An 18165-nucleotide genomic window follows, 5' to 3' on the forward strand; every position below is an offset into this window, starting at 1 on the left:
ATTTAAAAATCCAAGTAATATGCTTAATACTGTGCTAAGAGATAAAGAGGTTACAGACCACCTGTAGAACAAGGGTCTATTCCAGAAGGTCTTAGTATCTAGTTAGGAGATAATACTAACAATCAGCTAAGGTTACCAGGCATTTATCAGGTGCCATCTTGTGTGATTCAGACTTTGGAGATTATAGATATTTGGAATTTGGGGCTCGAAAATCAATACCTCATTCAGCAAATACTCATTGAGAACCTATTATGGTTTTCTGTGAATAAGAATTTCTGTTTGGGATAGTTTATTTCCCTTATCAGTTATCTTCCCAGCTGATCCAGCTGATTTAAGGGAGGTCAACAAAATGCTGATCTCACAGGGTGGTTTTGAGGATGAGATGAGATGAGCCTTTGTGGACATCTGGTGGACTCTGAGGAGCCATTTGAACACGTGTATATATCTGTGCACACACACACGTGTTTTATGTGCAGTATTGTGACTCATAATAAGAAATATATATTTGGTCTTTATCCTCCACAGAGCTTTTAAAATCCTTGGAATTTTCTTTGATGAGAGCCATAAACATGTCTTTTGTTTTGTTAAAAAAAAAAAAAGAATTTCTGTTTGGAGTTTGCAATTTGATAGAGGAAGAGAAGTAACGAATACAAGAATGGATTAAGTGCTAAATAGCAGGAGGATGCTTTGTAGTTGGGAAAAGGTTATTACTTTCTGAGAGTTGAAAGGGGAGGCAGGATTGTGAATGATTTCAAAGTAAAGGTATTATTTAGGCCGAGCCTTGAAAGATGAGTAGGACTTTGAAAAGAATAAAATATTCCAGGCATGAAAGGGCATAGTTTTCAAAGGATGTTTGAAGGGTAGTACATTACTTTCCTATTGAAGTAGTAACAAATAACCACAAACTTAAAGCAATACAAATTTGTGTGTTATCTTAGAGTTCTGTAGGTCAGAAGTGCAATACAGCTCTCACTGGGATAAAATTGAGGTGTTGGCAGGGCTGAGTTCCATTCTAGAGGCTCTAGTGGTGAATCCATTTCCTTGTGTTTTCCAGCTTCTAGAGGTCACTGGTAACCCTCTTCCTCTATTTTCGAAGCCAGCAATGTTGCATTGCTCTAGTCATTCTTCAAAGTCACATCTCCCTCCTAACTCTCTTCTTGTGCCTCCCTTTTCCAGCTTGAAGGCCCTTGTGATTATGTTAGTCCCACTCAGTAACTCCGGGTAATCTATTTTACAGTCATGGGACTAGCAACCTTAATTACGCTTTTGCAGTGAAACAGCATATTCACAGGTTCTGGGGGTGAAGTCTGTGGACATCTTTGGTGGGGGCATTATTCTGCTTACCACAGGTAGTAAGGAGCAGCTAATCTTGAGAGGAAAGAAGGCCAAAAGAGGAAGGGGTACGAATGCACTGATAAGGGCAATGGGGAGCAGGTGCAAGTTTCTGAGGTTTGAGATAAATTCTCATTTTTTTTGAAAACAGCTTTGCCTGCAACATAGAAAAAATTGTTTGGACAGGCAATTTTGGGGTGCAACGTTAGGAGGCCACTATTACAGTCTAAGGCAAGGAGGGCATAGCTGATCACTTTATTTGGTCTGAGGTTGCGTCTGCCCATTTCTAAGTGTTTTTCATCAAAATTCATGACATCATCCCACAGGATCTCAGCAAGTGCAGTTTCCGGTTATTTGGCTGAATTTGTTCAGGTAGATTGATGCTACAACGCAGGCCTTAAATCGTTCACCTACAATCAACAAGAGGAGAGATGAATCCTGGCAAACCCCCCATTAGCAAGGCTAAAGAGAGCTAAACACTGAATTTTTTATGGGTCCAAATCTCAGGGAAAGCACGCAGTCCTTCTTCCTAAGGTGTTTCCTTAACAAGGACACAAAACGGAAAAGCTGCGCCTTCCCGTCACCGCCCCTTCCATCCCCCCACCACCATCGGAGGCAGGCACGTGAGCCCCGCCCAGCTGACTCTACTGACACCGACCGACCAGATTAGGACGTCCGCCCGGAACCCCCGAAGCGCCGGGGGTGGGTGGATGGAGGAGGCAAAAAGCGGGAGGGCGGGCCCGCGGTCACGTGCCCCGACCCGTCTTCCGCTTCCGTCACTTCCGGGTGCGACGGTCGCTTCTGTCCCGGTGGGCTCTGTACGCGCTCGGTGCTTCCTCACTGTACCTGACAGTCTGTACTACTGCCCCTTCCCTGTTCCCAGCGGGAGGGACATGAGTGTCCCTGGGCCGCCTTCCCTGGACGGGGTCCTGGCAGGGCCACCCGACGGCCTGGAGGCCGGGGGCCCGACGCCGGGTACGTGCTGTGGGGCGGGGCGGGCGGGACCCGAGTGGGTGGGTCTCCGGGCCTCCCCGCGGGAATAAGATGCTTTCGGCAGCTGCCGACCCGAGGCTCTGGCCCCAGCGCGGAGCTAGGGAACCTTGCCGACCCTCCTGGCCAGAGGAGGAGGCAGGAAACGAGATCTGGGGGGAAGCGGTGTTTGGGGTGCTGTTGGTGGGGGTTGATGGTGAAGCCGTTCTGAGTTTGTGTATTGACTCCAGCACACTGTTGGCTATTTGTTACACGTTAGTGGTTGAGGATGAATTTACCAGAAGGATGATTGGTTTGTAATTCAGAGAATTGATGTATCCAGTATTACTGCACACTCACTCATGAAATGATTATCTTGCTTTTTGACCTTACTGCGTCCTTCTTCCAGCAGTCTTTCTCAACCCGAGTTCGAGGAGAGATTTAAACCCTAATGGCCTAGAGTATCTATTGAATGTAATGAATCGACTTGCTCTGCATCCATAATGGTACTGTGTTTGTACAATGCTAGGGAGAATTGAGAAGATAGTCACTCAAAGCAGTTTCTGTGTTCTGTGGTTCAGATGAGGAACCCTAGGTGAGAAAGGCTTCAGGACTTTGGATGTACCTTTACTTGTACTTCCTGTTCCAGAAATATAGGGGTTACCCCAAAATAGTGCTCTCAGCCCTTTCTTGGTGGTGCTTTTCCTCAGTGACCTCCCTCTCTTCACACCTTCCTAAGTTGCATCTATAAATATCACTTCCTTGTATATAAGTGCAGGTTGGGTCTCTCTCTGCTTGCTCCTCCATCTGCTTGCTGGGTACTCTGACATGGTTATTTTGCACTGATCTCACACACAGCATGTACATAAATAAAAGTAGATGTCTGATCCTATTAATGGTGCCAAGTCACTATCACTTGAAACTTTGACATTACTCTTTTTTTTTTCAAGAATAAATTATTTTATTGAGGTATAATCTAGATTCACAAATCAAAGGGTATAACTTGATGAATATTATTATCCAGATCAAGAAGCAAAACACCACAGCATCCTAAAGTTGTCCCAATTACTCTCTCATTTTGATGAAATTATCGATCTTCTATTTTTTTTTTAATCAGTCATCAATTTTATACACATCAGTGTTTGACATTACTCTTGATTCTTTCCTCCCACTTGCCTCCTACCTCTGTTTAGCTCAGGGGATTCTACTGTACGATTTCCATCTCCTCTTTGTATTTTCACCTTTACAACAACAGTTGTAAGGCTAGTCCACCTCCAGTCTCTTATTCTTCATTCCATCTATCCCACTGTCACATCACTGCCCCAAGATAAAGCTCCCATCATGTCATTTCCTTGCTTGGAAACCTTAAACGGCTCCTTACTAAACTAAGGGCCAAACACATTATCTTCCCATTCAAGGGTCCTCATAGGCTGGCCACATGGCCTTAGAGCTCACTACTGCATATGTCTCATGCTCCAGACACCCCAAACTAACCTGTCTTTCCAGAGCCATCCTATATTCCCACCTTTCTTCATGCTGCTTCCTTTACCATATTGCATCCCTTCTTCTCCTGCCTTAGAGTTCTTACCCGTTTGTAAATAGTAGCCCTCATAGGTTGCTGATGGAAGTGTAAATTGCTGACATCTCTTAGGAAAGCGGTTTTGCAATGTCTATTAAAACATGCATAAACACCTTGTTCCATTAATCTGTTTATAAGAATTTATTCTATAGAAACAGTGACATGAATATGCAAAGACAAGCAAGGAAGCTCACTGCAACATTGTTTGAAAAAGCAAAAAGCGGAATAGGTGTCTTATTTTCTTTGTCTTAGTCTACTCGGGCTGCTATAATAAAATAACATAGGCTGGTGGCTTAAACAGCAGACATTTATTCCTTGAAGTTCTGGAGGCTGTGAAGCCCAAGGTCTAGGTGTGGGCAAACTATGTTCCTGGTGAGGACCCTCTTCTGATCTTGCAGATGGCTGCCTTCCACTGTGTCCTCACATGGTGGAAGGAGAGAGTTCTGGTCTCTCTTCCTCTTCCTTTAAGGTCAATAATCCCATCATGGGGACCCTACACTCAGACCTCATCTAAACTTAGTCATTTCCCAAAGACCCCCACCTCCAGATACCATTACATTGGAGGTTAGGGCTTCAACATATGAATTTTGGGGGAAGGACACATTCAGTCCATAACAATAGGGAACTGGTTAAACAAAATGTGGTAGAATTCTGTTAAAAAGAGTGGAGTAGATTCAAACATGTTGACCATATCTGAGATATATATTTATGAGAAAACTTGTAGAACAGTATAAGCAAGATTTCATTTGTGATAGAAACAGGGTTTAATCGTGTATGCAAAGACAATTTCTTGAAGGCTATGTAAGAAACTCCAGAGTGACTCTCTGTGGAGTAAGGTAGTGAGGAGTATTTTTTCTTTTCAGGTTATACCCTCTTCTTTTGTATTTTAAGTTTTTACAGTGAGTAACACTTAAAAAGAAAAAAGAAAGGAATGCAAATTCTATCCATTCTTCAAGCTTCACCTCAGATGCCCACCCCTCCTTTAGGAATTATTCCCTGATATCCCTGGTGAAAGCGATCTTTCTCTAATCTATGGCACTTCTCACGTTCTCTGATTCCTCTGTATTGAGCTTTTTCAGGGAAGGGGACTTGCCTAATTTATTGCTGTAACCTCAAAAACTAGTACATAAAATGTATGTGCAGCAAATGTTTCTTGTCTCCCACAATCAAATACCTTGAACTTAGTGAATAAATGTGTGTAAAAACATGAGTAACTTCGACTTTTCCAATAATTTAACCAGAAAACTGGGGCAGGGTAAGGGGGTTGCTGTGTGTGTGAGTTAAAATGTATGTATAGTTTAAGGAAGGTGTATTGGTTGTTATTCCTTAAAGTTGAAATATCGTTATTTGGTTGTTTCTGTTTATCTGTAATACTTATGTTTTCTATGTATATATATATATATTTTTTTTTTTAAATTTATTTATTTTTTAAATTTATTTTTGGCTGTGTCAAGTCTTCGTTGCTGCGTGTGGGCTTTCTCTAGTTGTGGTGGGCGGGGGTACTGTTTGTTGCGGTGCGTGGGCTTCTCATTGCGGTGGCTTTTCTTTGTTGTGGAGCATGGGCCCTAGGCGCGCGGGCTCAGTAGTTGTGGCTTGCGGGCTCCAGAGCGCAGGTTCAGTAGTTGTGGTGTCTGGGCTTAGTTGCTCCGCGGCGTGTGGTATCTTCTTGGACCAGGGCTCGAACCCGTGTCCCCTACATTGGTGGATTCTTAACCACTGCGCCACCAGGGAAGCCCTTCTGTATTTTTTAAAGAGAGTTGCTGCTGTTTGCACTGTTATTGTAATCAAGCCTTTAGCAATGACATTAATCATAATAAAATATACTATATATAATATATAATATAACATTAATGATATATTTTATTCACTTCCCGTCTGATGGAACATCAATGGCAATATCTGTAAATGCTTCACTTTTCCCGTTATATTTTTCTTTCACTTGTGGAGTGCTTCAGTTTCTAGTTAGCTCTTACTTGTTTGAATATTGCCTTGCAATCTAGAGAATTCCAAAGTTTGTTTATGTTTCTCAGGATCCAAATAAAAACCATACTAATTTATTTTGATCTCTAAAAGCTAATTTTGAATATGACAGCATGTTGTTTTCCTCAATCTTGCCAAAATTTAAATCTGTGGTAAAAACTATACTTGGAAATGAGCTATAAGCAATGTATTGTGATGAACGTATTCTGTATAATGATCTAATTTGATGTTATGGGTTATTACCAGATTATGATTAAAGAGAGGTGTTTCAGAGTTTAATATTAGTTTAAAAATGCTTTTGGAGTACCATTTTAGTAATGTGGCCATTTCACTTTTTTTTTTTTTAATTCTAAACCAGTGATTCTAAAATCTTACAAACCATTCATTGAACCCTGTTTAGAAATTGTTTTGTACTTTTCTTGGTAGGAGTAGTGATTGATGGGTATTCATGTTAGACATTTTTGAAGGCCTGGCACAATGCTTACACTTATTATTCAAAGGAAAGGTAGGAATAAAATAGTTCCTGGCATCAAATCTAGATTTACACAGAAGACAATTATTATACACTATTTTCTATGGTAAATTAAGGTTCTGAATCTCAAGAGAGGAGAAATTCTTAGAAAATTTCTTTCCTGCTAACAAATGACCCTCCCTTTACCTGTAAATAATATATCAAGCTCTATGCAAAATAAATGTTGACCCATATTACTTCCATAGAATTGAAAAAAAATATTTTTAGGTATTGTATTTATTAAAAAGAATTTTTTTTAAGTTTTTTTTTTTTTTTTTAATGTGGACCATTTTTTAAAAGTCTGTATTGAATTTGTTACAATATTGTTTCTGTTTTACCTTTTGGTTTTTTGGCCGCGAGGCATGTGGGATCTTAGCTCCCTGACCAGGGATCAAACCTGCACCCCCTGCATTGGAAGGCGAAGTCTTAACCACTGGACTGCCAGGGAAGTCCCTGCATTTAAAAAATATATAATCCCTAGGGGCTTCCCTGGTGGCGCAGTGGTTACGAGTCTGCCTGCCAATGCAGGGGACACGGGTTTGAGCCCTGGTCCGGGAAGATACCACATGCTGCGGAGCAACTAGGCCCCTGCGCCACAGCTACTGAGGCTGCGCTCTGGAGCCTACGAGCCACAATGACTGAAGCCCGTGAGCCCGGAGCCCGTCCTCCGCAGCGGGAGAGGCCACCGCAGTGAGAGGCCTGTGCAACGCAACGAAGAGTAGCTCCCGCTTGCCGCAACTAAATAAAGCCCACGCACGGCAACAAAGACTTAACACACCCAAAAATAAATAAATTAATTAAAAAAAAATTCTGCAAGCGTTTGGAAAGAAGAATTTCTTGCTTCCATTCAGTAACTGTTCCTTCCTTTTAGGCCTCAGACTCCTTTAATAATTCATTGAAAACTAAATCCACTTCCCTGAAAAATACATACACATATGGAATTTTGCGTGTGTTAATGTTCTTTTCAGCTAGACTTTACGTTGTACTAGTAGCTTAAAAATATTTTTTGAGTGCTCATAACTTGATTTTTAGAGGATGCTCAGGAAGTAAAAGTTAAAAAAAAAAAAAAAAAGGATACCTATAGTATCCTGTGTGTGTGCTCTGAACTCCACTGCCAGCCTCCTTTCCTCCCTCCCTGCTACTTTCTTACCCCTGTGTCAATTTAAAAGCTTCCTAAGTTTGATTTTTTGCTTGGGGACAGGTTTAAGTGACGCTTCTCCAGATGAAGGGTTAATAGAGGACTTGACCATAGAAGACAAAGCTGTGGAGCAACTGGCAGAAGGCTTGCTTTCTCACTACTTGCCAGATCTGCAGAGATCAAAACAAGCTCTCCAGGAACTCACGTGAGCTGAAAAAGACCATAGATGCACGCATTTCTTCTCTGGCATAGTCATAATTTACTGTATAAGTAAAGTATATACTGTATTAGGGATAATATTTTGTAACATTTAATACAGTGGAGTATTTCTGTGTCTTTTGTGTTAGCAAATGGGAGTGGAGTAATCTAAATTACATAGTATACGTGTAATTTAGATGACACAGTAATCTAAATGTAAAAAGTGAAATGAATGCTCCTAGAGTGTTTGGTCTCTTCTGAGAAGTACCCGTAAATCTTATCTAGACTCTTTGATTAGTTTTGGTGTCTCTCCACTATTTTAGGAAAGAATCGCCTCTTGGGGATGTTGCAAATGGGTATACACCCGTTTCTGTGTAGAGCTGCAAAATTGCCTCCATAGGAGTCACACTTGTTTTCAATTGCTGGTTCACATGAGTTGCCAGAAATCCCTAATTATCTTTTTTGGAGATGACCCATTTCATTCTTAGTTTATAACTCTACTAGCTAAATAAAGGATTGGAGAATAAGCTAAGCGAGGAACAGGATAAGGAAGAATGGAATCCATAAAGTGTGATCAGTATGCAAAAATATACACTCTGATTTTATCAGCTGTCACCCAGAAACAACAGTCTGAGCTTCTTCTTCCTTTTGGGTCAGGACCTCTCTGGATTGCCCAAGCTGGCCTATTATTTCTTTTTTGTGGTGGTCACCTTTAAACTGGCTATGAACCACTGCTGCTCTAAGACTTACTCTTTGAAAACTGATCTCAGAGGCCTTTATTAGGGCAAAAGGAGAGGAATAATCAACAACTATGTCCATTTTTTAAATATTAGTAACTAATGTTATAATCCTTGGGTTTGAAGATGATAAATGAATATAAAAGTGGTACTGTGTTCTACTACATGTGGTACCCTACTGTAGTTAAGGGAGCTGGTAACATTCTTAGTTTTCTGCTAGTTCCAAGTAAGATTTTTTTTATTCCCCGGTGTGTGGTATGTCTTGTATTTTAACACCAGCCAATCCTTGTGGCAGAAAAGTCAAAGATTTTGTGGGTGAGTTTGGATGATATATGATAGACTGAAGGAAGGTAAGAAACTCTGCAAACAAAACATAGCTGGTAACACTTTATTTATAGGAAGTTAGGAGTCAAGGTTTAATTGGAAAGTTTAATTGATGAGGACATTGGCTAAAATTTAGTGTTTCAGTAACCCCATTTATCTTCCTAGGCGTCTAGACAGTGATGATGATGATGATGATAGTAAAATCAACTACTGTTTATAACAGCTGAATATGATGAATAAGCAGTTATTAAACTTCTTGAGTGTTAAGGAAAGATAAGCAAACTTCAGAGAAAGAACAAAGAGAAATATATGGGTCTAGTTAAGAGCTTTCTACACTGTCTCATTGATCAATGTATCTGTTCTTTCACCAATATCCTGCTGTCTTGATTTCTGTAGTTTCTGTAAGTCTTGAAATTTGGTAATGTACGTCTTCCAACTTTGTTCTTCTTCAGTATGTCTTGGTTATTATAGGTCTTTGCCTTTCCATGTGAATTTTAGAATCAGTTTGTTGATATCTACAAAATAACTTTCTGGGATTTAAATTGAGATTGTATTGAACCTATAGATCAAGTTGGGAAGAATTGATATCTTAGCACATTGAGTTTTTTATTCCATGTACTTGGAATATCTCTTCATTACTTAGATCTCTCTTATTTCTTTCATTTGAGTTTAATAGTTTTTGCATGTAGATCCTATACATATTTTGTTAGGTCTATACCAGATTATTTCATCTGACAGGGGTTATTGTAAATGGTATTTTTAAAAATTCTGATTGTTCATTGCTGGTATATAGGAAAGCAACTGACTTTTGTATATTAACCTTGTATCCTGAAACTTTGCTATATTCACATATTCGTTCCTGGGTTTTTGTTGTTGTTGATTCTTTGGGATTTTCCACATAGGCAATCATGTTATCTGTGAACAAAGACAGTTTTATTTCTTCCTTTCTAATCTGTATACCTTTTATTTCCTTTTCTTGTCTTATTGCATTAGCTAGGACTTCCAGTAAAATGTTGAATAGGAGTAGTAAAAGCGGACATCCTTTCCTTGCTCCAGATCTTTAGGAGGAAAGCATCTAGTTTCTTACCACAAGTGGAATATTAGCTGTACGATTTTTTAAAAGATATTCTTTATCAAGTTGGGGAAGTTCCTCTCTCCTCCTAGTTTGATGAGAGTGTTTTTAATCGTGAATGGTGTTGGACTTCATCAAATGCTTTTTCTTCATCTGCTGATAAGACCATATATGATTTTTCTTCTTTAACCAGTTGATGTTGTGGGTTACATTGATTGATTTTCAAATGTTGAACCAGCTTTGCATACTTGGAATAAATCCCACTTGGTTGTGGTGTATAACTCTTTTTATACATTGCTGGATTTGATTTGTTGATATTTTGTGGAGGAGTTTTGCATCTATGTTCTTGAAAGACAATGATCTATAGTTTTCCTTTCTTGTAATGTCTTTTTTTAAAAAAATAAACTTATTTATTTATTTATTTTTGGCTGTGTTGGGTCTTCGTTGATACTCACGGGCTTTCTCTCCTTGCAGTGAGCAGGGGCTGCTCTTTGTTGTGGTGTGTGGGCTTCTCCTTGCGGTGGCTTTTCTTTGTTGCGGAGCATGTGTTCTAGGCACACGGGCTTCAGTAGTTGTGGCTCATGGGCTCTAGAGCACAGGCTCAGTAGTTGTGGCGCACGGGCCCAGTTGCTCCGTGGTATGTGGGATCTTCCCGGACCAGGGCTCAAACCCGTGTCCCATGCATTGGCAGGTGGATTCTTAACCACTGTGCCACCAGGGAAGTCCCTCTTATAATGTCTTTATCTGGTTTTGATTTTAGGATAATGCTGGCCTCATAGAATGAGTTAGGAAGTGCTCCCTTTACTTCTGTTTTCTGAAAGAGATTGTGGAGAATTGGTATAATTTCTTCCTTAAATGTTTGGTAGAAATCGCCATGAAGCCATCTGTTCCTGGTACTTTGATTTCTGGAAGGTTACTACTTACAGATATAGGCCTACTTAGATTATGTTTCTCCTTGTGTGAGTTTTGGTAGTTTGTGTCTTTCAAGGAGTTAGTCATTTCCATCTAAGTTATCAAATTGGTGAGCATAGAGCTACCTGTAGTATTCCTTTATTATCCTTTTAATGTCCATGAGATAAGTAGTGATGACCCCTCTTCCATAAATTATGTTAGTAATTTGTATCTCCTCTCTCTTTTTCTTTGTTAGTCTAGCTAGAAGTTTATCAATTTTATCAATATTTTGGAAGAACCGACTTTTGGTTTTGTTTATTTTTTATTGTTTTCCAGTTGTAACAGCCTGTTTTTGCTGTCCTGCTTGTCTTGGATCATTGGCTTGCTGGGTTCTCCTCTCATCCATTCTGGTTTCACCTTCTGTGGTCTCCAGTCAGAGCTGAAGGGACACTTATGACCTGTAGGATATGCCATACTCAGTGCTGGGTGGTGGAGATGTTTTAACTGCCCTTCAGTCTCTTCATTGCTATTTCTTTTTTTCATTGTTGTTCTCTGTTTAGCATACTTCTGCAAGCACATCATATCATATTTTTCTTTGTCTATAGTATTCTTTAAAATATTTAATTAAGTGACCCCCCACAGTGTCACTTATTCCTGTGATCCTAGCATTGGTTGATCTGGAGAAGAATATCAGAGAAGTTGGCTTCTCTTCCTCAATAGAAAGTTTTGAATCAGATTTTATTGAGGAGTCTTAGAAATTACTTGGTCTGACCTTCTTACTTTGTAAATGAAGAAATTTAGGTCCAGAGAAACTAAATTTCCAAGATCACACCAACTGATTATTATCCCTTGATACTGCTTTTTTTCCAACTCTAATCTAAAAAGTCACTGCTCCTCTTCCTTTATGGTAATGTTACAATTTTAATATATATAAAACATCAAGTTTCTTGGGCAAGATAGTATAAAAAAAACTTTTTTGGGGCTAATACAGAGAGTTGTTAGAAATAAGTAATAAAATAATTTAAAATGGTTTGATGTTATTCAAATCTGAAATTGAGGCAAGAATAAAAGACGTATTTAATTATCAGAATATTGGAATATTATTTTGGCTTTGGAATATTATTTTGAAAAAGATTATGATAAACTAAATAAGCCTTGGAGAGTCAATAAATTTCCAACTTAATTTCTACTTTTAACATCAACCAAGATGAATGTGGTTGCTTTTAATGAACCATCACTTAAAGTATGTAAAGTTTATTTTGGCTGTGTGCTTTTGTTTCAGACAGAACCAAGTTGTATTATTAGACACACTGGAACAAGAGATTTCAAAATTTAAAGAATGTCATTCTATGTTGGATATTAATGCTTTGGTAAGTATGATTTAGTTGACATAGCTTAATGACATCTTGTTTTAGAAATAGCTAGGTTTATCCTCCCAACTTTGTACTTATGTATGTTTGAGATACCTACATATGTTTTCCTCTAATTTTTAAAGTTTAGAATTTGTTGTTTAACAGGAAACCTTGATTTACTTTATTAGACCTTCTATTGTCTTGAATTGTTAGCTTTCAAATGTTGAACTTGTGATAGGAAATTGAGCTTATATATGAAAGTCTGGAATAGATCTGCTCATAATTAAAGACTAATAAAAGAGAAGTAAAAGTAAGGAACTTTGGAGGTACTATTTTTCCCCTTAAGGAAAGCACATCTCTCTTTATCAAGTACATGGTTTTTAAAATTAGCATTTATTTAATTGTATGGCATTTTCATAATGCCATAACAAATTAACGCTGAAACAGACTGTTTGAGGGTCCTTTACGTCCCCTTTGTATCTTTCAATGTAAGTGACAGTAGTTGAATTTCATCAGAAACTTTATAGCTTTTTGATGAGAGGAACTAATACTCTTTATTTTAGGAAATGGAGAATTAACAGAAATAAGGAACTTGTGGTTACCTTTCTCTTTACCCGGAACATTAGAAATAGCTTCGTTTGCATGATTTTGTGGACTTTCATATATACGTCAAAGAATGGACTTTTCATTGGAAAAATGTGGCTTATTAATGTTTTCCTTTTATAACAATCAAAAACCAAGTCCACCTTCTCTAGTATTAGGCAGAGGCCTGTGGTAGTAAATACAAAGTCTTCTACTCAGTAGTTCTTGATTTGTGAAGGAGGTGGTCTTTGCCTTCTCCATTGAGTTCATGTTGCAGCAGAACTACATATTTGTTGAATGAATGAACCAAGCATGTGTAATACCGTCGCTTCCATCTGAAAGGGCAGAAACTAAGTCTTGCTCTTCTTCCTTCTCTCAGCCCATGAGTGGTGTTTTTTTGTTTGTTTGTTTGTTTTTTTAATTTTATTTTTTTATTTTTGGCTGCGTTAGGTCTTTGTTCCTGTGCGTGGGCTTTCTCTAGTTGCGGCAAGCTGGGGCTACTTTTCATTGCGGTGCGCAGGCTTCTCATTGTGGTGGCTCCTCTTGTTGCGGAGCACGGGCTCTAGGCACGCGGGCTTCACTAGTTGCAGCACTCAGGCTCAGTAGTTGTGGCTTGCGGGCTCTAGAGCACAAGCTCAGTAGTTGTGGCGCATGGGCTTCGTTGCTCCACGGCATGTGGGATCTTCCTGGACCAGGGCTCGAACCGGTGTCCCCTGCATTGGCAGGCGGATTCTTAACCACTGCGCCACCAGGGAAGCCCCCCAAGAGTGGTTTTGATTGTCATTCAGGAACTGAAAAATAGAAGCCCAGAGAGAGAGAAAGAGGGTCTGTAAGCTCTAGAGCTCATCAGACTCTGACTTTACTTGTAGCTACATTAAGGCTGCTAATCTCTGTACTGACACCTCTTTCCTTTTTTTTTACCTGATCTTCTCTTTCTGTTACCTTCCTTCCTGAGAATGAGGTGTTTTTTTTTCCTTCTCGTCCATCTCTGGCTCAGATGGAAAGTCTATACTTATCACTCCTTGGGAAGAAAAGTGTCCTTACAGAGATTGTTCTCCTTGGTCTGACTTCAGAAGCCCAAAGAATATGATCAGACTTGTCCACAGCCTTCTCAGGGCTCTCTGGCCACAGCTTGGTTTTTCCTGATGGTCAGACACTTCACTTAAACTGTCCTGTGTACCCTGGCTCAGTCTCTCCCTTGTAAAGGCAGTAGAGAGTGTTTTACTTTTCTTAAATGAAACTGATAGCATTGTTGGATAGTCTTACTAAAATTTTAGAATTATATTGCATGGTTTTTATTTTTTTGAGTTTTTGAGTTTTATTTTATTTATTTTTTTATACAGCAGGTTCTTATTAGTTATCTGTTTTATACGTATCAGTGTATATATGTCAACCCAATCTCCCAGTTATATTGCATGTTTTTAAGGCAAAATGTTATCTTACAGAATATAAATGTCTATTTTATGTTTAGTAACTTTTAATCAATCTGAACTGAATCAAGTATTCTCAAAAGCCTACTAGTGGTTTAAATTAAATTTGAATCTTGGAATTAAAATATGGAGATAATTAGATCTTCAAAAATTTTGACAAATTTAGGCAGAATGAACTGTAATTTAGGTATTGATTTATTTACCCGTTTTGATATTTCAGTCTGTTTTAAATTGACTTTTAAATTTACTTTTCCATCTTAAGTTCACTGAAGCGAAACACTATCATGCCAAGTTGGTGAATATAAGAAAAGAGATGCTGATGCTTCATGAAAAGACATCAAAGTTAAAAGTGAGTCGAAAATTCTTTCACAGTCTTTGTAGAAGTAGAGGTTTAATTGTCTGTTTTTCTTCAGTATTCATTTTCTGACTTCTTATATATTCATATACAATAGGATACTTAATTCATGGTACATTGTTTTCTTTTAAAACACATTCTTATTAACCCCACTCCGGGCTTTTCTACTAATAGCTGGGCTGGTGGGCTCACATTCTCTGAATATGTCACTGTATTTCTCATTTAATAAGAGTTTTGAGTAACAGAATTTTTTTTATCAAGGAGACCTTAAATTACCCAGAACATTTGAAAATTGTGAATCACTATATTGTACACCTGTAACTTATAGTATACAGCAACTATACTTCAATAAAAAAAAGTTACCCTGAAGAAATTTAAAAGTTAAACATGAAATTTATTATTATGTATTGATTACCTTAAATCAAAGCACTATTACTTAAAATTTTTAAAAATTTTTTATTTTTAATTTAATATAAAGGTTACTTTCCAGTTACAGTTATTACAAAATATTGGCTGTATTCCCCATGTTGTACAATACATCCTTGAGCCTGTCTTACACCCAGTAGTTTGAACCTCCCACTCCCCCACCCCTATATTGCACTCCCCCATAAACCACTAGTTTGTTCTCTAAAAACACTACTACTTTTAAATTAGGCCGTAACCTATACGCCTTTTGCTCTCTTGGTTTTTAAATTTTTTTGACTTAGAAAAGAGCACTTAAACTGCAGCAGAAGAGGCAAAAAGAAGAGCTGGAAAGGGAGCAGCAACGAGAGAAGGAATTTGAAAGAGAAAAGCAGTTAACTGCCAAACCAGCTAAAAGGACGTGAGAAGTTGGATGTTTGTGTCCTTCCTTCCCCTGTTCATGTTCTGGATTTGAGATGACCCAGTGTAGACTGAAGTTAAGGTAGTGCCTTATACCATTGTGTTATGTTTTGAAATCCTTTTCCCACGAGTGCTGTCTCTCTATCTTCATTTCAGCCATTCAAGAAGCTTTTTTTCCTAAGTAGAAGACATAATATCACTTGGTTTGGATATTTTATATGTAATTTTTCAACTTTGTTTTGCTTTTTAAAATTCATTATTTTGGCGTTAAGTCATTTATAAACTGGAAAATGGTTTGTTTTAATAGTCGAGACTATAAGTGGTTAAAAATTAGTATGAATTGTTTAGCTTCTTAATAAGTGTGGATTTAAAAGTTTCAGTTTCTTATTTTATGAAATGAATTGCCTTTCTGGCAATACAGCGCTGGGTATTGGCAGTTGCCTTTTCATTGTTTGGTTAAGAAGAATTGCCAGCTGTTTAATCACATATGCCACTGGAAAAGAGGTGGTACAAGCCTTTGTGAAGAACATGATAGAAAAGTGTGTACACAGGAAATAGTAGCATCTTAGACATAGCATAGGTGAGCAAGATGCCATGTAGATTCCACTAACCATATACTATATCTGCTTCCTAGCTTTGTTGTTGCTGTTTTTTCCTTATTCTGCTTCTGGGGTCAAAGTAGATTATATCTATTCCTAAAGTTTGGCGGGGGTGGTGTAGCTTTCACACACTCAAATGTGTTTAAATATTTATAATTCTTAGTAACAGTCATCACACACTGTGAGGTACAGTTGTCAAGCTGATAAGATAATGGACCCAACTTTCCAAGTGGAAAGTCTCACTGCTAGTTCTAGCTATCCTCTGATTTGCTGTGTGGTCTTACATGTGGTTACTTTTTCTGTGCTTCTAAAAAAAATTCTTAAAGTAGAATGATACATACCAACTACCCATTATAGCTTCTTCACAAAAGAGGCAGCATGATACCTTTAGTGTTTTCTAGATCCCCCCCCCCAATATTACATGTAGAAATTTATTATGTGAGGGAAATATTATGAAGTTTCATTGTTTTAAATTGAGAGTGTATTATTCACTGTTTTAGTAGTATTTAATATCCATGATGTCCAATCTCTATTACATAAGAGACTGTACAGATTAGATTACAGATTATGATTAGAATGTGTATCTTTTATAATCTACGTTACATTTGGTAAGCTGGAATCACTCACTACCTCTGATCACATATCAGGCTAACCAATGATGGAGAAGGCATTAGATTTACGTCGAGTGCTAAGAACTGGTCTGTTTAAAGGTTTAAAAAATTTGTTTGAAAACCTTTCCCTTCTTTAGTGAATGAATTATGATCTCACAGTTCACTTGGTTTTGACCTTATGTTTAAGAGTATAAATATATTTTATTTTTAAAGGCTATGTGTTGCCCTCAAACACTGGCTAAAACTCCTAGGGCAGGATCGTTAGCACTGGCAGGACAGTGTCACCTGAACTGCTGAATGTGCTCGTTTATAACCTGACAGAGGCTGTGCATTGTTTCTTAGAGTGATTTGTGGCGGCCAGCTGCAATGATTGTTTAAAATGCTGGTTCCTGGACACCACTCTCAATCTACTGAAGCAAATCTGTTCGTTTTTCTCTTTTTTTCCTTTTCAAAAAGTTTCCTCAAGTGATTCTGATGTACCTTATAAGTTGAGAACCGCTGGTCTAGTGATCTAGGTCAGAGGTTTCCACACTGGGCTGCATATTAGCACCTGGAAACTTTAAAAAAATATACTCTTGAAGATTTTTACTCATTAGTTCTTAGGTAGGGCCCATGCACATTTTAAAGAGCCCCCCTCAGATAAGTCCAATGCAAGGAACCACTGGTCTAGACTGTCTAGTGATTTATATTTATAAGGAGTGAAATAGTTTGAAAGCTACCCAGTAACTCTTGGGATTAATCTTATGAAATAAATTCTTAAACTGCTGCTTTTGATATAAAGTCAGATTTAAGACTGAAATAAATAGCAGGCCGGAAATAGGTATAGAATTCTGGTTAATTGAACTTTTGTGACCTGTACTTAAATAAATCATGTTTATTGAATGAATGGCAAGGCACATGTACTTTTAGAAATGTATTATTTACATTTTGAAGATTTTTTAAAATGTCAAGAATATATATTAGGATCCACTATTTTTAGGTCAATTGTAAATCAGAAGTACTGTTACTTTGGCAATTAAAATCTAAAACTTTGGCTGTATTTCAGTAGCGTACAAGCATATCTTACTGACTAAAACTGAACAGAACCCTTATAATTAGTCTTGCTGTATTTTTGCACAAAATTATGAATTGGTACTTGAGTTGAAAAAAATTGCCTATGGTGTTTTGGTTGAAAAAAATTGCCTTTGTTTTGAAACTATATCATATATGGACTGAACTAAAGTGATGGGAGTTCATTTTCTATTTACTTTGTAGGAGGTATCATGTAAATATGCAGATGTTGAATGTGGTATGGATTGTGTCCGCAGTGAATTTTTGGGTGGATACAGTTTATAAATATGCCAACTATATACCCTCATATACTTGTCTGATTTTGAGCTTGTAAAATGAGGACTCCTTTTTACACACTTAATAAAGAAAAGAAAGGTCTATGAATTATCCAGTATCATTTATCAAGCACTGGTGTGCACACAGCACGGTATACTTCCCTTTATGTACTTTATTTCAGACATTCCTTTCCTTTGCTTTCCTCTCCTGTCATCTTCCTCTTAATGTTCTCTGTAGGTTGTGTCACAAAATGACTGGTCGGCTCATGAAATCCTTTTCGGAAAGGTGATAGAAAGTGTTATGAAAAGATTCTGCCTGAAATAACCCAACTTCATAAAGTTCTTCACTATTTGAGAA

The 18165-nt window shown here is 38.0% G+C and overlaps 1 protein-coding gene across 1 annotated transcript; it reads left to right on the top strand.

Moving 5' to 3' along the window:
• Positions 1–2113: 2113 nt before the first annotated feature.
• On the top strand, positions 2114–17910 carry BLOC1S6 (biogenesis of lysosomal organelles complex 1 subunit 6). The gene is made up of 5 exons (XM_068551024.1): positions 2114–2307; positions 7573–7714; positions 12014–12101; positions 14358–14444; positions 15158–17910. The coding sequence occupies exons 1-5, from the start codon at positions 2226–2228 to the stop codon at positions 15275–15277; spliced, it is 519 nt and encodes a 172-aa protein (XP_068407125.1). The 5' UTR covers positions 2114–2225; the 3' UTR covers positions 15278–17910.
• The last annotated feature ends 255 nt before the right edge of the window (positions 17911–18165 follow it).

Source organism: Eschrichtius robustus, chromosome 1, assembly GCF_028021215.1.
Source record: "Eschrichtius robustus isolate mEscRob2 chromosome 1, mEscRob2.pri, whole genome shotgun sequence".
Lineage (NCBI taxonomy): Eukaryota > Metazoa > Chordata > Mammalia > Artiodactyla > Eschrichtiidae > Eschrichtius > Eschrichtius robustus.

Bases quoted from the DNA above. Each gene is read 5' to 3' on its own strand.
- BLOC1S6 (XM_068551024.1), top strand. From the start codon at position 2,226: ATGAGTGTCCCTGGGCCGCCTTCCCTGGACGGGGTCCTGGCAGGGCCA. The intron at 2,308-7,572 runs GTACGTGCTGTG...GCTTGGGGACAG, and splicing joins GGCCGGGGGCCCGACGCCGG to GTTTAAGTGACGCTTCTCCA. The intron at 7,715-12,013 runs GTGAGCTGAAAA...CTTTTGTTTCAG, and splicing joins CAAGCTCTCCAGGAACTCAC to ACAGAACCAAGTTGTATTAT.